Source organism: Mercenaria mercenaria, unplaced genomic scaffold, assembly GCF_021730395.1.
Source record: "Mercenaria mercenaria strain notata unplaced genomic scaffold, MADL_Memer_1 contig_4202, whole genome shotgun sequence".
NCBI classification, from domain to species: Eukaryota; Metazoa; Mollusca; class Bivalvia; order Venerida; family Veneridae; genus Mercenaria; species Mercenaria mercenaria.
Window position 1 is genome coordinate 2476 of NW_026462414.1, and position 14190 is coordinate 16665.

General features: G+C 32.7%; 1 protein-coding gene across 1 annotated transcript; it reads left to right on the forward strand.

The window, feature by feature from the left end:
- The first annotated feature begins 6788 nt into the window (after positions 1–6788).
- LOC128553690 (uncharacterized) lies at positions 6789–11022 on the forward strand. The gene is made up of 2 exons (XM_053534866.1): positions 6789–7178; positions 9553–11022. Exons 1-2 carry the CDS (start codon positions 7120–7122, stop codon positions 10604–10606), a joined length of 1113 nt encoding a protein of 370 aa, XP_053390841.1. The 5' UTR covers positions 6789–7119; the 3' UTR covers positions 10607–11022.
- The last annotated feature ends 3168 nt before the right edge of the window (positions 11023–14190 follow it).

The window sequence follows — 14190 nt, forward strand, 5'->3', positions numbered from 1 at the left end:
CCTTTTGTAACAATGACTTTTTCATTACAGGAACGCAGCAGCAGACACTGAGGTTGTGGCATAATATTGAAATCAGCCGTTATTGTAGAATTTGCTATTTTGCAAATTAGTAACTGCTGTAGAAGCATAATTAAAATCAGCCATCATAGTGAAATCTGCCATTCCTGTGAAAGCTGATCACGTATATGTGTGAATGGTTATAGAAATGATACTTTCATTGAGAAATACAATTGCCTTCAAGATAGGAAAATTACTATAACATTTCAGCTTGGTGTAAATCTGTCACCTCACCGTATACATAAATGGTGAATTGCAAACGTTTGCTTTAAGCAAAGTAAATCATACTACCTTTTAGCAACATAAAATAAACGAAGACAAACTCTGTTCACTCATTTATTTTAAATGCTCCCTCGAGATATAACCTCAGATAAACTTTGGTTAAAAATTTTAATATCCATGACATGAAAATCCTCAAAAACTGTTTGTTCTTTTAACAATTTGCAGACCTGATATTGCTTTCGAGGCTAAACTGATAACAGAGAAATTTACTTTGCACAATATTTCAGTAGAACATGTCAAACATAATGTTATTAAACAGACCAATTTTATAATGTTTGTTCCACGGTTTTATCGAAGTTTTGATGCCAGTCAAAAAATACTTCATCTGATTGGCGGTTTCTGAGCACAGTTTTGATATTTGGTGCAACAGTAATGATTGCCAGAAAGTGCTGAAACAGTAATGACTGTAAAAGTAATAACTATTACAGTCATGACTGCAACATTAATGGCTGCAACAGTACTTGCTGTAACAGTAGTTGCTGTAGCAGTAATGGCTGCAACAAAAATGGCTGCCATAGCAATGGCTGTTACAGTAATGACTGCAAAGGTAATAACTATCATAGTTATGACTGCAACAATAATGGTTACAACAGTACTTGCTGTAACAGTAGTGGCTGTAGCAGTTATGGCTGCAACAATAATGGCTGCAATAGTAATTGCTGCAACAGTAATGACTGCAAAGGTAATAACTATCTCAGTTATTACTGCAACAGTAATAGTTGCAACAGTACTTGCTGTAACAGTAGTGGCTGTAGCAGTTATGGCTGCAACAATAATGGCTACAATAGTAATGGCTGGAACAGTAATGATGACTGTAACAGTAATAACAGTCACAGTTATGACTGCAACATGCAACAGTACTTGCTGTAACCGTAGTTGCTGTAGCAGTTATGGTTGTAACAATAGCGGCTGCCATATAAACGGTTGCAACAGTAATGACTGCAACTGTAACTATTCTAACTGTAATGGCTGCCAGTCACTGCTGTAACAATAATGGCTGCCACAGTAATGGCTGCAACAGAAATGACTGCAACTGTAATGATTCTAACTGTAATGTCTGCCAGTCATTACTGTAACAGTAATGGCTGCAACTGCAATGGCTGCCATCTATGGCCGTTGCATTAATGGCTGTAACAGTATTGGCTGTATTAACGTTCTCAACCCTTATCATTATAAAAGCCGTTTTAAGAAATCAAAATTTACTCTGATTTTATATTTACTTATAAACCTCTCCTACTTTTCACAAACACTTAACAAACAGTTTTAGAGGAAATTCCATATCTTAACAACCGATAATTGTACTTAATAATATATAATATTTTGTTAAAATCATTTACAGAAATTCTCTAAACAACAAAACAGAAACCACACAAGTTTTGTTCTAAATGTTCAGTCATTTAAAAAAATCAAATCAATGATTTTTTTCTATGCGTGCCCTCAATGAATGTAGGTAGTAAATGAGATACCTTTGTATTATTATATAAATATATATATTCCCCCTGGTTTATATTATGATAGCATCATACCTCCCAGTTTGCATAAATAGTACAGTAACAAAAGGGCTAGTAGACTCCACAAAGAGATATTACAACCAAAGTTATCTACTACACATTACTAAAGTACAATTTAGACCTCGTCTTTTAAGCCAAACTCTATCATATATTTTTTTTATTTTGTCATCAATAGATTTTGTGCTCAATACTTCCCAGTTTGAGGTCATGTTTTAACACTGCAATTTCCATATGACGATATATTCTTGTAACACATTCATCAGCAAAGCCCACACAGCTTTACGTGAAAACCGGACAATGGTGAAATCATATACAGAGGATACATAATTTGCCCATTGTTATAACGGGTCCACTGTCTTTAAAAAATGTTGGAAAAGAAAATTGTGACGATACAACACAATCATTTCAAAGAAAATCCCTAACAGAACAATCGCCAAAATTCAATTGTTTAAAAAATCTCTGGTGAATTAGTCACATTTGATTTTTCCAAAACTAAAAATGTTAATCTACATAATATTTATCAGCTTGGAAAACCAACTACTAAGAAACCTCGTATAAAATCATATACCATTTTGTTATATTTTTATGGATCATACACAAAGACCCTTGTGTCCCAATACCTTAGTTTTGTCCTAATGCCTGCCCCCTTAAAAGATTGTAAGAGAGCTGCTACAAATCATATGGTTTCTAACTAAACAACAGAATCATTAATTTAAAAAGCTGAAATCCTAAAGCATTACTTTGCATTAAATAGTCTTAAATTCTTAAATGAAGCCCGTTTACCCACAAGTCCGCCCTTCCTCAGGTTAATCTGTTTTTCAAAGGCTTGTATACAACTTAAAATATCTTTATATGTGGCTTTTCCTGTTGGACTTTTGTCATTGTGTATTTTTTACTCTAGTACTAGTACTGAATATTTAAGTTACCTTTTGTGTTCAATATTTCTGTCCAATAGCTGATGTGCATTTGCAATTTCAAAACAACAAACAACAGAGCCACTCAAAATATAAACAATTTACAGATGTACAAGATTACATATTCACTAACTAAAAACATCAAATGTCCATTCTTTGAAGTTTTAATTTTATCCATAAGTTTCTGTGTTAGTTACAATAGAGCAGATTTTTTTTAATCTTCACATAGGAAATAATGAAGCATATATAAATTATTGTCGCTATTTTTAGTTTTATTTTCCGATACTGTTAACGTATAAATATTCATTTATAAATTGCCTTACCTGGTTTTTATTGCTGCTTTATTACAAAAAATGAAATTCCTACAAAAAATCCAGATATTAAAAAAATGAACATGTGTGTGTGTGTGCATTTACAAAAACCATAGTTGCCAAAATGAAATGCAAGAAATTAAATCCAAAACTAATTTTTTGAACAACCTTAATTCATAGGTACATGTGTATATCACTTTCCAACAAAACATAGTTATCTTCTCAAATTCTCTAAAATGTCCTTCTACATTCTTTGTGGCACTGGGTCATTTCATCGGAACTGAAATTTCAGCACTATTTTAAAATATGTGCTTGTATTCATCAAAGTTTAAATTTAAAACTTAGATTGAAGAATGCAAAAGATATAATTTGCCATACCTTTCTTTGTAATCGGTTTATGAACCTTAGAATTCGCAGAGCTGCTTGTCTCTTTGAAAGTCATTCGTGCAATGTTTCTTTGCCATTTAAGTATGTAAACTATTTAATTTGCCATGCCTATCTTTATAATCAGTTTATGACGCTAAGAATATGCAGAGCTGTCTTCAACATTTATGCAAGGTTTCTTTGCAATCCATACTTATCTAAGCATGAGGGAGTAAAAAGAAACTTTAGCATTTAAAAGTCTAAGTATGAGAATTTAAACATTGATTAATATTGGTCCAACGGTTAACGGTTTGTTTTATATACTGAAATAAATCAAAAGTTTCAAATTTAGACTGTAGAGGTGCAAATATTCAATTTGCAATAACTTTGCTTATAAAACATTATACTAACAACATTTGTTGAACTATCTGTAGTCACTGTTGTAGGATGCACATACATGCAAACTTTCATCACAGTTAATGCTAATTTTACAATAAGCAAAAAAGAACATTTAGCTGAGTTATCGATACTCACTGTAGTGGGATACCCATTTAAGCAAACTTTCAACACAGTATGATAATTTAACAACAAGCAAACAGAACATTTAGCCTTTTCAGGTTCTAGGTCTAAGACATATTGTTGATGAATATAGACCCTGTTCTATTTATTATGTTTACTGTTTGGTCCACTTAAAGAGATTTTTCTGCTTGTAACATACAACTTCCAACTTTTGCAAATACCAGCTCTCACTTTGAATTTTCACCATCAGATTCCACCTTATTGTTTGTATCGGGTATAAACTGTTTCAATATATTCTTTAATGTTGATACAGAGAAGTTTAGTCCATGTTCTAGATATCGTTGTTTGCATAGTGATACATACACTTCCAGCAACTCCAGTAGTCTGAAAATAATAAAGAATGAATTAGTTAAACAGAATGAAATATAGGTACTTAATTACTTGCAGAATCTCTTTGAAATTCCTGATTGAACAAGAACTTTAACAGAGGTACCAATGTTCCCAACATAGGGACATTTTTCAAAAAAAGCATATTGCCTGTCACTTTAACATCTTCTTCTACGTAATAGAGCAAAATGTCTGGAAATCTATACTTGATGAATGCTTTCAAATGCTAATGTCTTTAATTTAAAGATTTAATATCATTTTCTTTTAACCGGTAAGGAAAATAAGAAATAAAAATAAAATGAAATATTTTATCATATTAAAGGGAGGTAAATAATAAACAACTAAAATATATGTCATTTATGTGGTACTAAAAAGTCACAATTGTGGATAGCTTTTTATATAATATCAATGTCAATCATCTTACTTAAAACATAATTTCATTTTTAAATAAATGGGAAACTGAAATAAAAACACATGTATTGTACTTTATCATATAAAAGGGAAGTAATGTGTTCATGAAACTGATGCTCTAACCCTATGACCTCCAAGTGTAAACTTGACCTTGGAACTAGGTGCCTGGGTCTTGTGCATGGCACATTATCTCATTATGGGGAATATGTGTGCCAAGAAATTTTAAAATCTCTTGACGATTGGCAGAGTAATGGACCGGACAAGAAACAGACAATGTTAACAGATTACCACTAAGTGTGACCTTGACCTTGAAGCTAGGGTTCTAGGTCTTGCGCATGACACATCAACTTATTACAGGGAACATTTCTGTCAAGTAATTTTAAAATCCCTTGAAAAATGACAGTGTTATGGACTGGACAAGAAACAGACCGTGTTAGCTTCTGACCTCCAAGTGTGACCGTGACCTTGGAGGTAGGGGTCTAGGTCTTGCATGTGACATATTAACTCATTATAAGGAACACTTGTGCTAAGGATTTTAAAGCCCTTGATAATTAGCAGAGTTATAGACCGGACAAGAAACAGACCTTGTAACTTTTAACCTCTAAGCGTGACCTTGACCTTGGAGCTAGGGATCTGGATCTTGCGCAAGACACGTCGTCTCATTATGGGGAATATTTGTGCCATGTAATTTTAACATCTCTTGATGAATGGCAGAGTCATGGACTGGACACAAAACAGACCCTGTTAACCGATGACCTCTAAATATGACCTTGACCTTGGAGCTAGGGTCCGGGTCTTGCGCATGACACATCGTCTCATTATGGGAAACATTTGTGCCAAGTTATGACTCATGACTTTGTCAAAATTGTGCATAAAGGACCTTAAAGTTTGTGTCGCACATATTTCAATTAGTATTTTACTTAGTGTGATGAAACATAAAAATGTTATCCGCATGTGATATTGTACACCTGGTGTTTTGATTAAGATTTTAATCGCCAAACAAGAGTTAAGGCCTTTGACTTAGTAAAAAATATATTGGTACATGAAGCACTGTTTAAAATGTCATGTCCTATACAATGTATTTGACTTTTTAATTTTTAGCGGACTAAAAACTCATATAAATAGTATGTGTAATCGACTATGCACCATTCATTCCCAGCATATATTTGTAATATTAGATAATGTGTCATTTTTGTTCATTGAAATAAATTAAAGGTGTTGACATAGAAATGAAATAGATGCTCGTTTAAAATTAGTTTTTAACTGTATTTATGAATAAACATATTTGAACATTACTGAAATTGTAACAGAAGTAAGTTATGTATATTTCGGCATTGTATTACGTCCGATGTAAGCAACATCAATGTTTTTAAGTTTCGCATACAGATTTTAATTTACATTTAAAAACTACTTATTGCTGAAAGAATAAACTGAAAATGACCACAGACATCGCGAATATAATCAAAGTTCGCGGAACTTTGACCCTGCGAAAATATGTGCTTTTACAGCAGAGAAATTTCGAATTGATAACTAACACACACCTGGCGCTAAATACAACGTCATAATTCTGTCCAAATTTATCATAGAAAGAAAATTTGAAGTGATTTTGTGCATTTCAGATATAATTCATCTAAAATAAAACACTTTTACCTAATAAAATGTTTAGAAAATACTCAAAAAGTAAGTCACACTATTGACATTTAATATTAAATATAAGGAATTTAGCTGTACTACGGCTTAATATCATACACAGTTACTCAATACTAGTTTATCATTTTAAATCTATAATATCAGTTGCTATTATAAAAAATTATGTAAACACTCCAGTCACTGATACAACAATTGATTTATATGGGGCATGTTTAAACTTTAAACCTGTCAAAGATAATTTCTTTCATATCGACCAACTTTTTGAATACAACAAAGACATACCTGCACAACTCGAACAAAGACAGTTATGCTCGAGCTTTATTGGGTTTACCAAATTTCAATATCTTTTCATAGAAAAGTATGTTAAACTGATAGTATGAAAATGTGGGATATAAATATATGAGAACATATAAATCTTTAATATTGTAGAATGATAATAGATAAAATGGCGGCTAAGGGTAGTGACATTGCATCGGATGAAGTAATAGACACCAAATGTTGTGTGTGTGCTGAGAAAAATATAAGGCGAGAAGCTGACAAATATTGTGTAGAATGTCAGGACTATTACTGTATACCATGTACAGACACGCATAAAACTTTTCCGCTAATGAAAGGACACAAATTGTTAGAAAAGCAGATATCAGCACATATGGTTTGCAGTTACCATGTTTCCCAACAGAAAGATGCCGGATTCATAAATCCAAACTTTTGGACATGTTCTGTAAGAACCATGATGAGGTTGTCTGTGCCACTTGTGTCGCTATAAATCACAGGTAAATACTTTAACATTTAACTACGTTTAAAGGCTGTATATTGTAAAACCAGTATTGTTTGTGGAAAATTAATTTGACAGTATATTAGTGGAGTCATGAATTTCGCGGAAATAATTATTAGCCTAACATTTAACCTTTAAAATGTGAGAAAGACATATCATTTAACTTACAAGAACTTTAAATGACTTTACTTTAACACGCGTTAAAACACCGAAAACAACAATAGCACTTCCATTACATATGTAAATTAAAATGCTTTATCAGTTGTTGATCTCCCTGGGTCATAATATCAACCTGCATACATAAAGTTCGATCAAGAGAAAATATTTTTACATTGTCATCAAAGATTACAATTCTTTATTTGTGAGTTTTCGGTTCAGCGCTGATTTTTTTTCAACAACATTTCGGTTAGTAATGGTGGGCAGTCAAACTAATGTTCCTTGATTCTGTACCAGTACTAACCTATTCTTCACAACTGCCTGTCAACTGCTCCACATGAATAATTGGTGGAGGACGAATTATGTCAGACACAATTTCTTTTATCAAATTGTCAAGAAAAACATACGCCTCGCTCCGGAATCAAACTCATGACCCCACCATCCACAGAATTATGCTAACCCTATTGATCAAGTTATGGGCGTGCTCCAGACAGTACCAAGAAGAAAACAATACAAGTTACATCTTTTTCAAAACAAATGTTAAGAACTGTCTATTTAAAATTGCTCAAATAGGCATTGTTGACCACTGTTACAAATGATGATTTCTAAAATATAATTTGACTCTTTTTAACAGTTCTGTGCATTGCCTTAAATTTACCATGTTAACACAATTAACAGAAACTTCCAATTTCCAAAATATTATTTTTTAATGTTAAGTTACCTTTGCAACTTAATTATGTTACATTTGTCAGTAGTAAGTACAATATCTCTGTACTTCATTCGGAATAAGATTTAAGGCTTTCATGGACCATCATACGTTATTTCACACATACCATTAATTTCATAACAGTTTTTCTACATATCATATCTGGTTTTGAAACAACATTGAAATATTTTCCAGGGGAGTATTTTTAATCATACAATGAACTATGTAAGTGACATAAAGTATATGTTTGTTCTTATTTCCTTAAACAAGAACCTACAATATTATTTTGTGATAATGTTTGATACCACTATATAAGCTTTAGATTCAAATAACTAGTACTGTGTCTTTAATTATTTGACATATCCATGGTCTGATTAAATGAATGCAAAAACTGTTTTGTGTCAAATACTCTTATAATTCGCAAAGTGTTTGCTTCCGATATGAGCAAAAATATCTTTCCCTTTCTACCTTCTCAAAATATTTACATAATATTTTACTTATCAACGAACAGTAAACAACTATGTTATAATGTATTGATAATGCACATTTTTATTCGTGTTATAACATCTACAGAATCCTGTTACAGCAGAAAACGAACATGCATGAATGTTCTTCTAGCATAAAATGTGTAAAAACGATTGGTAAAAGGGCCATTATGAATAGTATTTACCTTTCAGCATTTAAGGATTTTAACAACATGCAATCTTGTTAATACGCCCCTTGAAAACGACAATAACAGCAGTTTTATGCAAAGTGTGTTACATCAATAAGTATGTCAGGTAAAAATGAGGCACCTAAATTGTTAACAACGTTTTACCAATACTTGTCTCCTAGGAAACTATATTTGACCCTGGACGCTCCAGTATAAAACTAAACATACATTTCATAAAGACAAATATATTAAATAGGTGTCATAACGGTAGAAAATATGGTTTCTGTAGTGTAAAGAAGATTTAACCTAGTGACCTAATCTCTAATTCCAGACCCAGTATCAAACTTGACCTAGATTCTGGCCAAGTTTAGTGAAGAACAGGTAGACAATGTGGCCTCTAGAGTGTTAAAAATGTTCTTCGATGATATGAAACCGACATTTTAACGCGAATGATCCTGTTTACAATTGACCTAGATTTCATAAAGACAAACATTCTTGTAAAAAAATGTGACTTCTACAATGACAGTTTTATTTTTCTATGATTTGCCCTAGTGTTTTAGTTTCCGATCCGGTATGAATGCTATAGTATAAGTATTAAACGTGACAGATTTTAATTAGACAAACATTCTGACAAAGTTTGATTTAGATAAGGCTATAATTTTGACCTATAGAGTGTTTAAATTTGAATTGTTGACAACGCACGACGGACATAGGTTATTCTCCGTGCTCAGGTGGGCTAAAATGCAGAAAAATTAAATATCTTCAAAAATATAGGAAATCCGTCATATAAGAATATAATTGGTTAAAAGCCTGTATATGTTAGCTCACAGGGTCTGTGATTCACCTTCTTAATTTCAGAACATGCCAAGATATACACCCCATTCCGGACGAAGTTGACAATCTATACAAACAATCAGCTTCTGATCAAACCAAGAAACAACTCCTTGCAGCAAAGAAGGATGTTGAGGATACAAAGAAAGCCAAACAGCAAATCCTCAGTGAGCTAAAGAAACAAAAGCAGAAAGCAACTGATTCTATCACAAACTACAGAAAAGAACTGGAGGCTGAGCTCAAGAAACTTGAAACTGAATCAATCAAGGAAGTCGATGCACAGCTTAATAGTATGGAAAGAAACCTAAAGCGTGAGATAATAGAATCAGAGCAACATATAAATGACTTAGAAAAATCTGCTGCCGCGCTGCAAAAGTCTAATGGAAATAAAGCCCAAGAATTTGTATGTATTAAAACTGCTCAGAAAATAATTGTTACAGATAAAAGTTCCACAAGCTCCACTAAAATACAAACAGAATTAAAAATAGGTTTTTCTGACACGATAAAAATAAGAAATTATCTAAAACAATTAAAGACATTAGGACAGGTGTCTACAGCAAAAGCAACTTACAAGTCAAGAAGAACAGCATACAAAGTTAAAGAGCACAGGAATATTAATATTAGGCTTAAAGAAGACAAATATACATGTAGAATATATGGATTCTGTTTTACTGAGGCTGGCTCCTTTCTGCTTGCTGATTTTGATAATAACAAGTTGAAACATCTGGATGTTTCCACAGATACCATCACAGACCATCTAGTTCTGGAGGAAGGACCTATTGCTGTATGTCTAACCAGTAAACAAGAAGCTGCAGTAAGTCTGAACAACAGTACCATACAGTTTGTATCACTAGGAGACAAGATGGCAACAACAAAGAAGCTGAAAATGGATCATTTCTGTTTTGGTTTGGCCTTCAATGATGGGAAAATGTTTATATCTGATCAACAGAAAACAGTTTATATTCATGATTTAAGTGGCACCATGTTACATAAAATTACACATGAAACATCAGGCAAACAAATTTTTAGTACGACTAGACATATTAGTGAGTACAAACAGAGACTGTGTGTATGTAGTTGATTTTGATACAGGTGTAATAACTCTAGACACACAGGGAAATTATCTTTCAACATTTCTGATCCTGCTTTAGTTCAGGCTCGGGGAGTATGTACAAATAAGAGAGGAAACATACTGGTCTGTGGATGGGGATCATCAAATATTGTCCAGATAATTGAGGATTTAAATAAAAGGTTAGGCATCATGAAAACAGAACCATACCCATCATCAGTCTGCTTTGATCCTCACCAGAACAAACTGGCTGTAACTCATTATAACAGCAATACTGTAACAGTCTATGAGCTGGAGTAAGATACATTTACTGCTGCTGACATCATAACTAGAATCACAGAATAAATGGACACTTACTAACTTATGTTGGATTTTAAAGGTATTTAGATCGAAATTTCAAATTTAAAACAAGAACAAGTACTTTGATAGTGTATGTTAAAATAAGATTAACAAGTTTATATGTATTAACAGTACTATTCATTAGGTTTAAAATAGTACAAACTGTATACATGTATAGATAATCACAGTATAAATGTGTACTACTACTAAAGAACTGGCTGTTTTTTTAACAATCAATAGTTACTGCATGACATTTAATTATGAATTTAGATTAATATGCAAATTTAATTTATATATTTAGTAAGGTTAAAAACACTTCATGAGGATTTTATACATTTGAAGTAATTACCTAAAGATAAATATTTACACGAAATATGGCCACTGGATATCTTTAGGTCATACTGACACAATTCAGGTCATACGGTGGCTGTCAAGTTTTTGATGCTGGAGTTGCAAGCTTTATTGATGGAGGGGAACCTTAGGTGCCCTCCAAGTATTATCTCAGGCATCAGGCATGAAAAGACTCCTGGGTAGAACCACTGAGCTCCTACCAGCCAGCTGGATGGTTTTCTCACATGATACGTACCAGCGCACGGTATGAACCCACAGAGATGAGGGCTGAATGGTTCGAAATCAGTAACCTTAATCACCTGGCCACAAAGTCCCTCTGATATTCATAAAAGCGTTTTTAAATCCAAGTTTTTTTTTATATTTAGTAAAAACGTAAAAGAACTTCCTGTTTGCAGCCTTATTAACAATTTGAAAATATAAATATACAATTATAATTTTAAAATACAACAAGAACTTCAGGTTGAGTATTTTGAAAAGAGTAGAATCTGACTTTGCAACAAATATACAACAAGATGTCAAAGATACTGAGGATTCAAATTAGTTTTTAAGAAGCTGTGTCATTTAGAAACACTTTTCTGAATCGCCAAGAGTTTATTCAATGAATTGTCCAGCCTCATTACGTCTAGAATGTGAGCGTTGTTTGTTTTTTTTTTCTTTGGTTTTTTTTGTTCTTAGTTGTTGTTTTTTTGCATGACTGTATTTGTTTGCTGCATATGCGGTGTCTTCAGTTAAGTTTTTAACTGATAATTATTGATATATGTACTGTATGTAGACAAGATGATAAACGTTTGTATAAGTCTGAAATAAAGCTCTGTAAAAGATATTATATTCAGATGACTTTTTTATTGTTTTTTACTCAGGGTATAAAATGTAGCTTTGAAGGCAAATAAAAGTTTCATCGTTTCATCAATGAATAGAAGACCAAATAGAGAACTATCTTTAGCTTGCTGAAATAGACTGAAGAAGTTTAATATTTCTAGGGAAATCATTACTGTCAAAATAATAATACCATTTTCCTATATAGCTTCATGGCTCTATATCAAATACTTTTAGAATAATGTTTGACAAAACCTTTTAATCTCTTTATGCAAATTGTGGCCGATCAAGAGGTACATGTGCAGATACTAAGATACAATACTGAACTGAAAGTAAAAACAAGAGCACAGCCTTGCGGGTGCAGACGCTCATCTGATTTTTTGTCTCTGTATAGTAGAAATTTTGTCCTACCCATGATTTTCTAAGTCCAAAAGGGGCCATAATTCTTGCAAAAAGAAGTGTAGAGTTACGTAACTTGCTGTGCAAAGTCAGCTTTTATTGGTGAATAACTTCTTAATGTTTTAAAGCAATAGATTTGACCGTTACGGAGAAAAGTTGACATAAACACAAAACTTAACCAAGAAATCTGATATTTTCTAAGTCCAAATGGGGCCAATATTCTTGCAAACAGCAGGATTGAATTTTGATCCTTGCTGTAAAGAGTCAGCTTTTGATGGTGAACAAGTGTTGCAAGTTTTAGAGCAATAGCTCTAATAGTCTATGAGAAAAAGCTGACATAAACACAAAATTTAACCAAGAAATCTGATTTTCTAAGTCGTAAAGGGGCCATAATTCTGGCAAAAAGCAGGATGGAGTTATGTTTCTTACTGTACAGAGTCAATTATTGACGGTGGACAAGTGTTGCAAAATTTCAAGCAATAGCTTTGATAGTTTAGGAGAAAATGTGACCTAAACATAAAACTTAACCAAGAAATCTGATATTTTGTAAGTCAAAAAAGGGCTATAACTCTTGCAAAAAGCAAGATGGAGTTATGATTCTTGCTGTACAGAGTCAAATATTGATGGTTAACAAGTGTTGCACTTGACGAGTATGTTGTAATCCCGGGCCAGGTTTCATACCAACACATTACATGGTGTACACTTTGAGTGTACAATGTATTGAATTCATCCTATGTATTATACTGTGAGGATTTTATATTGCAAATCTGTTCTAAAATAAAATTCATAAGAACTCACATAAAGATACACAATGTGCCGTCATAATATTATAAAAAAGAATACCAAATAATGTTGCATTATTAACATGGACACGGAATCAAATGTCTACCAGTCGGCGTGATTCCAATTCAAAGGTTGAACCGCCCCGTCTCATCCTCAAAAGTGTGCGTTGACTTATGATCTAGTACGAAATTTAATTTGACTTAAAAAATCGTATAATTTATACGGAACATTTGCAGACAACGCACATAACATTTGATATTGACCAGCGTATACATATAGTAACCTCATAGTTAATTAATATAAATAATCATTGATTACATCATGCTATTTTTTTATGAAATACATCCATAATAAATTGAACTATAACCAACTTGGTGCTTGCATTTTGTTTCAGTAGCTATATACTATTGACGAATTAAATTTTACTGACCGTGACTACACGACCTCAAAGAATTAATAGCGAGAACGGCATTGTAAAGAAAATAATACTACAGCAGCAAAAAGCATCATTTCCACAATTTCTTTTTTATCTTGAAAAAAGAAAGTACTGATAACACCAAGCCAAACCATAAAACACATGTGATAGTAATTAATATGCAAGATAAATATATCTGGCTGACCACTAACTGAGTATCCAATTTGCTGATGACTATTAATTATTGACATGCTGAGTGCTAATGTGTTTCCCTGGGAAATGAACATCTCCCTTTAACAAGGCATATACTTCAGATTTAGAAGCGTCATTTTTGGATTTAAATTTAACAATTGTGAATAGTAATCTAGAAACGAAAATATATGATAAAAGGGATGATTTTAATTTTGAAATTGTCAACTTCCCCCATCTTGATGAAGATGTCCCTCGAGCAACATCATACAGTGTCTATATTTCACAACTTATTCGTTTTGCA

Coding starts and splice junctions, on each gene's coding strand:
- LOC128553690 (XM_053534866.1), top strand. CDS start 7,120: ATGTTCTGTAAGAACCATGATGAGGTTGTCTGTGCCACTTGTGTCGCT. Junction 7,179..9,552: donor TGTGTCGCTATAAATCACAG/GTAAATACTTTA, acceptor TCTTAATTTCAG/AACATGCCAAGATATACACC.